The 11,495-nt window shown below is 39.9% G+C and overlaps 1 protein-coding gene across 1 annotated transcript in view; it reads right to left on the bottom strand.

Annotated features, from left to right (window-relative positions):
- Nucleotides 1–1,000: 1,000 nt before the first annotated feature.
- Nucleotides 1,001–11,495, bottom strand: part of CCDC83 (coiled-coil domain containing 83) — a gene marked incomplete at its 5' end in the record, with an annotated part of 14,077 nt that continues 3,582 nt past the window's right edge. Inside the window, 6 exons of the mRNA XM_010162131.1 lie at nt 1,001–1,186; nt 3,061–3,245; nt 5,080–5,162; nt 6,204–6,325; nt 9,571–9,639; nt 10,941–11,032. Of these exons, the coding sequence (XP_010160433.1) occupies nt 1,001–1,186; nt 3,061–3,245; nt 5,080–5,162; nt 6,204–6,325; nt 9,571–9,639; nt 10,941–11,032 (737 nt within the window). The remainder of the gene's footprint in view (nt 1,187–3,060; nt 3,246–5,079; nt 5,163–6,203; nt 6,326–9,570; nt 9,640–10,940; nt 11,033–11,495) is intronic.

Here is an 11,495-nt window from a genome sequence, read left to right on the forward strand (position 1 = left end):
TCAGCACACTTGTGCTCCAGACCCTTCCCCAGCTCTGTTGCCCTTCTCTGGACACGCTCCAGCACCTCCATGTCCTTCTTGGAGTGAGGGGCCCAAAACTGACCACAGGACTCGAGGTGCAGCCTCACCAGTGTCCACAGAGCTGATTAACCCATCGAAGTTTTAAATCAAGAGTATTCAATGCTTTCACAGGTTTCTAAATAGGAAATGCACAGGTCAGAAGTCTGCTGCTGCCTGTGGAAAGTAACTCTGTTGTGTATTCCTGATGTACAGGGTGTCCAGGATGTGCAATGAGACTGGAAAAAAAACCCCTCGCTGATTCAATGCACCAAGACACATGTTCAGAGAGGCTAGCCACAAACCAAAGGGACAGCCAGTTCTAAAAAAACATGTAAAATTTAAGACTTTGATGACTTTTATGCTCTGGTTTTTAAATTTTTTATTTTTTCAATTAATTTTTGGTTATTTCAATATATTTAACTAGAGGTTTTATCAAGACAGATAAAATGTATTCAAACGTTCCATTTCTAGCACTAGTTGCATTGTGCTTGGATCAATCAGATTCTGCTTTAGCAGGGTCTAATGTATTTTGTAACAGGTCTTACATTTTATGGCAGCCTGCATTTACCCATTCTGTGTCTGATCAAGAGGGAATTCCACTTCTGACAGATTGCAAGTGAGGACCACAAAAACTAAACATTAACTTGGATCCTGTATTAGATACATGTGCACCTACTTGGATTGAGAAGCCCAAGAAGTGCACGAGAGTTCTCACAGTGGTCAGGAAAGCGACCTTTTAATTAGCCATCTGCACACAGACATACCTCTCATTAAACTTCTATGTGTAAATCATGATTTAAACACTCAAAAATAGTTTCCACAAAGCCCAGTGCCACAGAAGAGAGCAAATACTGAAGAAGAGAGCAAATGAAGAACAGAACAAATATTTAATGAACTGAGAGTGTTACATTTCTATGTTAACAGCATAGCTTGTCTCTTTTTAACCAACCTTTTCTTCAAATAAGGCCTTAATCATCTGAGCTGTGATGTGCCCATCTGATTTACCAATAATGCCGTCTTCTTTGTGGCTCGTGCTTGGTGTTTCTTCTGGTTCTTTATGAATAGGCATGGCTCTTCCAACCACACACATCAGCTCTGTCTCCAGAGGATCCAGTTTTAAGTATTCCTTAAGAAGACAGAATATTATTCTTCTGCAATTAAATTGAAAAGCAGCTTTTCTTCAAAAAAACCCCAGCAACTTTTGCTTTAAAAGCTCCTGGGAAGATGCTGCCCTGGGGTTGCCATGTTTGGCAATGTCAGTGTTAATGGGCTTGGTTTACAAGCCAGGTCATCTTAGGAGGTTGCAGCCCTGCTCCCTTCTTTTCCTGTGTGTTTCGTTTTCACCAATAACAATTTCTCCGCAAACCAAATTTTGTTCCCAAGTTCAGTTCTGTGAGAAGAATTAAACTAATCCAACAGCTCACTACTGCCAAAAGAGAGAGGTCCAAGTCCACCCATGTGCTTCTACCACGTCTGTGCTGGCTCTGGTCTTCTCCAAACCTTTGAGTCCATTCGGTTGACTAACCCAACAGAAAAGTAATTCGTGAGGAGAGAAAAAGGCAAGATTTTCTGCTGGGTTAGCGAGTGAATCAGCTACAGAAAAGGCCGATGTGCCCGACAGGTTCCCTGAGGGCAGGAGCAGGACTGTGCAGCCAAGGCCAGGGAGAGGGAAGCAGGAACCCAACACTGCAGGCTCTTCAATCCCCTCGAGTTAATAAATGCTTTCATGACAGTTGCCAATGCAACACCACTGTTTGCAGTTAAACCTTCGTGGTTACAAAGTACAAGAATATCAGCAGCACCTCTGTCCCTCAGTGTCCCTCTGCTTTCTGCAGCACTCACAGCAGAAAGAAAGAAGGAAAGCTAGTATTCCTCTCCCAAGGTAACCACTGCAAGGAAACAAACACCGGGACAGATGGTTTGGGGTTTGTTTTTTGTTAAATGTTCAGTTTTTCTATATAATGGCTCTTCAGGACAGAGCACTCCTTCAGTTAGTCTCTGATCAAGGCAACAGGATGATTTCTCTGAACACAAGTTGCAGGCTATTAAACTAATGCTGAATGTCTAGAAAAAGAGCTGCTGCTGTTTGGCTTTTGGTTTGTTTGTTTTTTTTTAACTCATTGTTAAATATGTTTGAATAGAATATTCAAGAGTAAAGAAACATTGCGGAGAAGCATCTGTACACAGCAAGCCCTGCAGTCTGCACCATGTCTATATCATCTCCTTTAATTTGCAGTAGAAATTGATGATGTAGAGTAATGTATTTTCTGAGAGTAATTAGTTTATTTAGAAATCTATTCAATTTTTCATAACTCAAGAGTGCAGTATCACAGACAGCCAGGAAGCATCTTTTTGCAACCTAGGATCAAGGATCTCCTGAAGCAGGTGCCACCACCTCTTTCAAGAACCACACAAACTCTGCCTATTTAGATATAACCTGTACATGTTTATTTTCTCAACCTGTGTATTTTGCACTAAGGAACACCTTCATCCTGACTTTCTGTTGAAGGAACAAATTATTTGTTGATCCTTTCATGCTATTATGCAACATCAACTCTAAAGGACCAGCATCCAAGCAAATGAGTCGTTGCCAAACCATAGACAACTGTCACTAGGTGACATTCAGAATTCTTTCTGGGGGGAATTTCATCCTGACACGCACGTATGCTGACTCCTAGGACACCATTCTATTGCCAAAACAACGTGTCTCATGCTATCAATCACAAATGCCCTAAAGCATCCAAAACATCCATGTGAGGCTGACCTCTGTGGCAGAACCTCTGCTCTTTTGGCCCAGAATCTGAAGGACAGGGAGTGTCCTCACCATCTCAAATAGCACCAGATGCCTGTGATTAAGCATCTGAATTGTACAGTAAGTAAAAGATGCAGGAGTTTTTTCTGCCCTAACACCACTGGGAATAGAACATTCCCGGCAGTACCTCATGCTCCACATTGAAATATGGCTGTGTCAGTGAAAGACTCAATTACTTTAACTCATACCTGGAAATCTTTTTCTTCTTCATACAACAAGCTACGAAGAGTTGGAGCGAAACACTTTTCCCTCATCAGCTCCTCATCACTGTCTCGAGGCTTCTCCTCCGTTTTAGATGGAATCTTTGCAAAAGCCTTATTTTTCTGAGAGGGGACTGTGGCACTTCTGAGGCTTTCATCTCCATCTGCTTTTGCTTTTTAAAGAGATGAACAATGATGTGTATGTAATTGCTGAGCTTTATGAAGATCAGAATTAGTATTCAGTACGAGCATTGCCTGCAATCTTTAACATGACTTGGCCAGTGTGATATAATTAACAGCTTGGTAAGATTTTTAATTGGCAATCCAAGCCAAATGTTGATTTTGCTCACTGATTTTTCTATGTTTATTTCTGTTCACAATTTCTGATCAAGATCAGGGACTGAAATTGCTTGGAAGTTACAAGTAATGGGTCTGTGGGACAGGGCAGGGGAAAAATTAGCTTTTAACAGTTCAACTTAAATCCTATATCATAGAATCACAGAATGGTTTGGATTGGAAGGGACCTTAAAGCTCCTCCAGTTCCAACCCCCCGGCCATCAGCAGGGACACCTTCCACTAGACCAGGCTGCTCAAAGCCTCATCCAACCTGGCCTTAAACACTTCCAGGGAGGGGGCATCCACAGCTTCCCTGGGCAACCTGTTCCAGTGTCTGACCACCCTCACAGTGAAGAACTTCTTCCTAATGTCTATTCTAAACCTGCCCTCTTTCAGTTTAAAGCCATTTCCCCTTGTTCTGTCATTAACTGCCCTTATAAAAAGTCCCTCCTCAGCTTTCTTGTAGGCCCCTTCAGGTACTGGAAGGCAAATAGCCATGAATAGTTAAAAAAATAGGAAAGGCAGCAAAAACAAATAAAAACTTTTTCTATATGAATGTATATATCTCTATATGTACATATATACGAGTCCCTGACACACAGCTAGCCCACTTATACCTCCCTTGAAGAGCTCACATTTGCAGCTGAATAATTCTCAGGATGACAGACAATTCTGGACATGGACTGTTGAGTTATATGTTTGCCTGGGACAGTGACTTGACCCCAGCTTACTGGAACAAAACCTCCTCCTCCCAGTAACTATTGTAAAGGTCTGGCAAAGGTAATAGAGATGAACTGTTCAAAATAAACCTATATCTAATTCAGAAGTCTTAGTCAACATGTTGGTTGATGCCTGATGGTTCCAGAAAGACCCACCTATGGTTGGAACTGATCAGAACCTCAACAGACTTGTTCACACATTCAGAACTGTATGGTTTCAATTTTTTGGAACTTACCTCTTTGATTTAATTTTGTCCTTTTTTCCCCACTCCTTCTTCTACTCGCACAAAGTCAGTAAATAAAATGTGATATTAAGGAATCCATACAAACCACCGTGAATGGATAAGCAAACTCATGCAATTCTTCTTGCCTAATGATATTACCTTTTCCTGGGCACACCTACCTGAATAAATGGAGATTCAGCCCAAAATTTATTACTGCTTACCAAGATTTTCAGTTCAGGCTGATCTCCATGCAGCTTTGTCTGCTCTTACTGGGAATTTATTTATAATTTAACTCCAGTGTATCTTTTATGAGCTGAGTGACTCATGCCATGTAGATTTCAAGTGAAAGCCAGCGTAGAGTTCAAGAGTGTCCTCTCAGGGACAAGATATAATGAAGTTATGATTATATGGATCAGTAAAGATCTGATTAAGATATGAATCATATATTCATAAAGGATGGCTGATCCTATTAGCCACATTCCAGGCTAGCTGGATTACATTCAACAATCAAAATACCCATTTCAATTTTAAACTTCATTACAGGTAGATTGTGGTTTTGTTTTCTTAATGCAAACTCCAGTCTGTCATTTCTGTCGTGGCTGCAATTAGGTGGGAAATTAAGTGTTCACCATGTAAAACAGGCAGTTTGATAAAAATCTTAAGAAATAAACAGTGCTTAAATGTTCAGTGACTTATCAGTTCCCATAAACTGCTGGCATGTGCATTACCTGCATACTCTCTATACTCTGTTTTCATTTCATCCTTAGGAAATTCATCTTGCAAACCAGCTGCCTGGGTAAGAAACAAATGCCTATGAAATAAAAATAATAATAATAAAAAGTGAGACTCATATTAAAGGTATTAATTTTCTCTCTAAATTTTCCTGTGCAATCTTTTTTTGGGGGGGAGGGGGGCACTCTTTCTGAAAGCCATTTGCTGCTTAACCACAAACACAGAATAGTGCAATGGTTTAAAAATGCAATGGAGGCAGCCAGGTAGCTTAGTGGCTAATAAGCTGCTCTTTTTTATTCTTAGTGCCTAAGTTCAACTATGTCCATGAGACTAAAAGAAAACAAATGTTATAGTCTCCAGTCAGTCCAAAATTCAAACCGCAGCTGGCAGTTCTCACTTAAAAGCAGTCCAAAGTTTGGAGAGGAGGGAAAAATGGTCACTTCTTAAGACTTGGAACTCTTTGTATGCAATACGGCTGAAATCACTGAGCTGGGACTGGAAAATGAAGATGGATCATTCCCATTGTTACACTGTACTTTTGATACCATTAGTGTTGACATTTTACAGCTAAATTAATCTTTCTCTAGGGAACAAGTTAAATAATTTCAATATAAAAGAAACTAATACCACAGATGCCTCCAGAGACAGACCAATCCCAAGGCCTCTTCCTTACTCAGGACCAGGTCATCTGTTTCACTTGAGATTGCAAAACTCCATCTATTTGCATATTAATCTTCACATCCTTAAACATTTTGCCAACAGTAAAGGAAAAATCTAGTACTCAGCACTTGGTCTGAGAAGCTGGGTCTGAGAAAATTACAACGGAAAGAAACTATTTCCAAGTCCCAATGGTATCCCCAGTAAAAGACAGTGAGTGCTGCTAAGCCTTAATAGATTATTAAAGATCCCAGTTCCTTCCCTGAATTTTGGAATTTGAGAGGTTACAATATCACTGCCATCCTTCAGAGACCTAAGTCCTACACATACTCGGTCAAATCCTGCCTCTCCTCAACTAGGAAGTTACCTTGGCTTTGTTGTGGGAGAGCCCAAATAGCTCTAGAGGCAGGAGAAGGCACTGTGTTCTTTAAAATAATTAAATCACTTTTGAGTCTGGATTTACCTGGGTCCTCTCAGATACTGAAGTTTGCCATCAATCAGTTTTGTCACTAAAGCGGTATTTTCCTCTTCCAGCAGCTGAATAGAGGCTTTCAAATCACTTACTTCCTTTTGGTACCTCTTAACCTTTTGACAATTTAAAAAACACAAAACAAAACAAACAAAACCAAACCAAAAGGATCATCTTAAAAAGATTATACCCATTTTGGAAGGTTTTCAAAGTACCTATATTAATAGTGCATACCTAGAAAGAATGCAGCTGTATCAGCAACACTGTGCATTTGGTGGGGAAACATAAAGACACATTTTCAGACAAAGGGAAGGCCTCTCTGGTTCTCTCACAGGTTTTTTTAGAACCCTTTACTGCCACAACACTGTTGATCACAGCCAAACATTTGGGCTATGCAACCCTGATAGCAGAACCTTTTCATGTGGCCAAACAGGTCTGGGAGACAGAAACTCAGGATTTTTCTTTTTTGCTTTCACATCAGAGCTTTAAGAGAGAAAAATCTTCTTTGTAGATTTAAATTCAGGCTCTTGCTAAGCAAACGTTGCTTTTCTAATTCTTGCTTATACACAAAACCTTCTTATCCAGAATTAGTGAAGCTTTCAGTCCAAGTCAGCCACAACATTGGCTAAACCCCAGGTTCTACTTCTTTGGGACTGGTAATTGCCTCATATTGCCATAAAGTTGTATTAACCAAAGGATACCAGTTATTCAGTTCCCACAATTCCTCTTACTTTTCCTGAAGTACAAGCAAGTTCTTACCCCTTCACTGGGAAGTGGGACATACTATGGGACAGGTTACTTCCCAGAAATCTGAGCCATACACACACGTTTAGAAACAGTACCTAGTGATCTGAATGCATCTGTTCTCACCAAAGCCAAATTAACCCAGCTACAATCATCCAAATTTGCAGTTAACTAGTTCTCATTTCTCCCAGGGATTAAAAAAGGTGAAAATGACAGGACATTAACCAGCAACAGGATGTGGCTTGGCAAGATGAGGTGATGCAGCTTTGCACCATCTTGGTGTGACACAGTAACCATGGAAAAATGTGACTGAAGTCTCCAAATCTGTTCAAATTTGGATGTAACTAATTTAGGGCTATTTTGGTAAGTCATTTTTCAATTCAGTGGCCAAACTGAAAAAAAATTATCAAATTTGAACTGGGACAAAACTTAAATTTTTGGTTTATCTCCCCAAAGGAAATATGGGAAGAGTCTGACAGGTACATATAACGATTAGCCTGAAAGAAAATATTTAATCTGTATAAGAAAAGCACAGAAAATGAATGGGTGTATTCAGAGGACTGGAGAAGTTAAGTGGTAATAGTTTTGTTTTCCACAATAATTCAAAGCATTAAGTCATAGCTTAGGAAACTAGTAACACAGGAAACTAATTCATAACATAGGAAACTTCTAGTTGAGAGGAAAGAAACCAAAATCCCTCCACTCTGAGGTGATGGTCTGTCAGGACTTGAGTACTCCAAAGTGGATCTCCCTTGTTGACATGGCCTAATGTCTGTAAAATTCCTAAGCGTTCAGTGAGAGAGGGAGATGGGAAGGGAATTCCTACTCATTCAGTGGTAGGATGTATAGATTGTTTGTTTATACAGATTAAAACATTAATTATTTCCTATTGACCCCTACTCATTGCCTCAGAAGCTGCAGTTTGGACACCCTCCCTGGAAAGTTAAAGATACAGGCTCAGAGCTCGACTAGGTGAAGAAGGAAAGTCATAGCCCTGCATACTGGTAAGTATCTTAAACTAGGAAGTAAAATGGAGAAACCTCTGCCAGGTTTGTTCATGTGGCACTGAAAAGTCATAGAATCCCAGACTGGTTTGGGTGGGAAGGGCCCTTAAAGATCATCCAGTTCCACCCCCCCTGCCATCAGCAGGGACACTTTCCACTAGACCAGGTTGCTCAAAGCCTCATCCAGCCTGGCCTTAAACACTTCCAGGGAGGGGGCATCTACAACTTCCTTGGGCAACCTGTTCCAGTGTCTGACCACCCTCACAGTGAAGAACTTCTTCCTAATATCTAATCTAAACCTCCCCCCTTTCAGCTTAAACCCATTTCCCCTTGTTTTGTCATTAACTGCCCTTATGAAAAGTCCTTCCCCAGCTTTCTTGTAGCCCCTTCAGGTACTGGAAGGCCACTATAAGATCTCCCCGGAGCCTTCTCTTCTCCAGGCTGAACAGCCCCAACTCTCTCAGCCTGTCCTCATAGGAGAGGTGCTCCAGCGAATTTCCAAAAAAGTTTTGCTCAGTTCTGAACTGTGAGGTTGTAAAGGTGGGGAAGGGTATTTCCTCCCTCCAATCTCTTGCTTAGATTTGATTGCAACAAAGAACCTGTATTAATTGGAACACAATTACAATAACAAACTTTCACTATGGAAAAATCAGTTTCGTAAATTTAACTCACAAATAAGATTTTTCTTGATAAGAAAAGTTACAGCTATCTAATATATAGCTCTGAATTGCCACTAAAGGACAGTATAAAAGCTATCAAGTAATCAGTTACAATGATATAAGATTTTGATTTTCACAGAATTGCCTGGATTGGAAAAGCCCTTTAAGATCATCGAGTCCAATCATTAACCCAACACTGACAAGTCCCCGACTAACCCATGTCCCTCAGCGCTGTGTCTGCACGACTCTTCAATCCCTCCAGGGATGGGGACTCCACCACTGTCCCTGGGCAACCCCTTCCAATGCCTCAGAACCCTTTCAGCAAAGAAATTCTTCCTCACATCCCATCTCAACTGCCCTTGGTGCAACTGGAAGCCATTTCCTCTTGTGCTGTCCCTTGTTCCTTGGTTGAACAGACCCACCCCCACCTCTCTACACCCTCCTTTCAGGCAGTTGTACAGAGCAAATTTTAGTCTCTTTAGTGTACCAATCTCCAAGGTTTCTTTATTATCTCCTATTTAAAGCTGACTCAAGCCCTTTCTCCAAAAATGTTTCCAACATCCATATCCATTTTCTGTCAATATGGCAGCACTAGAACTGTAATGCAATTCAAAACTACACTCTTCAGATACCTACACGGTTGAACCTTTACATGATATAATATCACAATCTCCACAGATTTAATACTTAATTGTATGGAATGTTGTAGACCTTCTTGTAACTGCTTGGGCAAGAAAAAGGGTCCTTCATTTCTGAAAGCAGATGCTCACCTTTACCTTTATTCACCATTGAATACTGTTTGTTACTCAGGATTACAAATTAATCACAGGAAAATTGCTCTCCTTTTCCTATGAACATCTTCAGAGACCCATCACTGGAACCAGTGATGGCTGTTGGCCATGGTATTTCAGACCTGAACTACCATTATAAACTGTGTGCAGGTGATTGTCTTACCGCTTCTTTTAGCCATTCATTCTCTTCAACTTCTCTACAACTGTTTTTGTCCAAGTATCTTACAGCATTCTGAGAAAACACAATTTAAGATCATCTCATCTGAAAGAAGGACTCCGACAGTGCTGCACACTATAAAGAAGAACTTTCTGCTGTTTAGCAAGAAATAACTAAGAAAGATTCACACAACAGACTGTAGCATCCCTTCAGGGATGACAAGGGGATTTAATCCACAAGGCCAGCTGTTTCTTCTCCATCATCCTGCCTAGTGCAGTTTGTATGTCAAGCAATTTTACATTATTTTATAATTTCCCATATTAAAATAGGATATTTCCTTTTTGCCCAACAAGTTCTGCTATGTTCCCACTACTGTTCCAATCTTTGTTTTCAGGAAATCAAACCTTTAGCTATTAAGAAACACAAGAAAAATCACAAATGAGGCAGTACTGATCTACAACAAGTGGCTTAAACATGTACAGGTCTATGCTAATTAGCCAAGGCTACGATTTAATTATCAATGTCAGTTAGAGGAAAGGAACAACTGGGAGGGAAGATGCTCTTGTAGACCACCATAAACACAGGCCTTTGGATTATGTTCTCACATGACTGAAAATTCCAGCACTGAAGTCAGGGAATTTAAACATCTAATGAGCCCAACCAGTGATTTGTACTGAAGTTTGCATTTTGTGCCTTTAAGAAGTCATCACCGTAAATATTTGTAAATCATGTTTCCAAATCAGAGCTGACAGTCATGACAAAAAAAATCATCTATGTATCAATAAGCCTAAATTTTACTGGATCATAGAATGGTTTGGGTTGGAAAGGACCTTTAAAGGTCATCTAGTCCAACACCCAACTACTGTTGACTGCACTATTTCGGCACTTAAAAATGTTGTACTTTACAAGTACAAAACAACTTCTTTTTTTTTTTTTTTTCCCCAAACTGTTGTATATTTAAACAAACTGATGTAAATTCAAACTGATGTATGTTCAACTATCATAATTTCCATGCAGACAATCTTTTACTGTGTTATTGTATTTTGAAATCTCTGCAAATGTCAAAATCAAGGTCACAGCAAAAGTGACATGTTCTTGAACAAGTCGTATCAGTCTCTGGTGCCCCAGTTTCCCACACCTTGTTTGTAAAATGCCCTCACATCTACTCATTGTTAGTCTGCTGTAAATAAAATTAAAAAGTACATGTGTATATAACAATAACCAATGCCATGTTTAGTAAGATTTGCAATTTACTTTACTCTTAAGTTATTAAAAAAGTTCCAAGTCCTAATTTGAGTTAAAATAATTGTTATTGCAGAGTAAATGAATCCTAACTATGATGCAGTTAGCACTTTTAAAAAAGGCAGAAGAAATACCTCAAGGGCTTGTTTCTTACATAACTTCATGTGCTTCTCAACAAGTCTGTCATTTTCTTCTTTCACTGCTTTCAAAGCATCTCTATAATATTCTTCACCAAAAAAAAAAAATCAGAAATCATTAAATAGATGATTTGAGTGTTGGAACTTATCAGCCAGCATCGCGTGCATAGATGCTCCACAGAAAAGGATTCAAACATCTTTCTCCATAGAAACTGTCCCCCTAAACCCAAAGGACAGGGGGGTTAACTACAAAACTAGAAAACTGAAGTTGCTTACACATTTCTGTTGGCTACCACAGCAGCTAACAAACTGAGCAATTCTCTGCTAAGATATTGCTATCTTAACATTACATTTTGCCTCTCTCAATAGTAGAGCTCCTGGATTCATGTGAGAGATTTGCTTAAAAAACTTATTTTTTAGGTATAGAAGCTCTGGCACCCTCACAATAAAGAAGTTTTTTCTCATGTTTAAGCAGAACCTCCTGTGTTCCAGTTTGTACCCGTTGCCCCTTGTCCTATCACTGTCCACCACTGAAAAGAGTCTGGCCCCATC

This window comes from Antrostomus carolinensis, unplaced genomic scaffold, assembly GCF_000700745.2.
Source record: "Antrostomus carolinensis isolate BGI_N321 unplaced genomic scaffold, ASM70074v2 scaffold6472, whole genome shotgun sequence".
Taxonomy (NCBI): domain Eukaryota; kingdom Metazoa; phylum Chordata; class Aves; order Caprimulgiformes; family Caprimulgidae; genus Antrostomus; species Antrostomus carolinensis.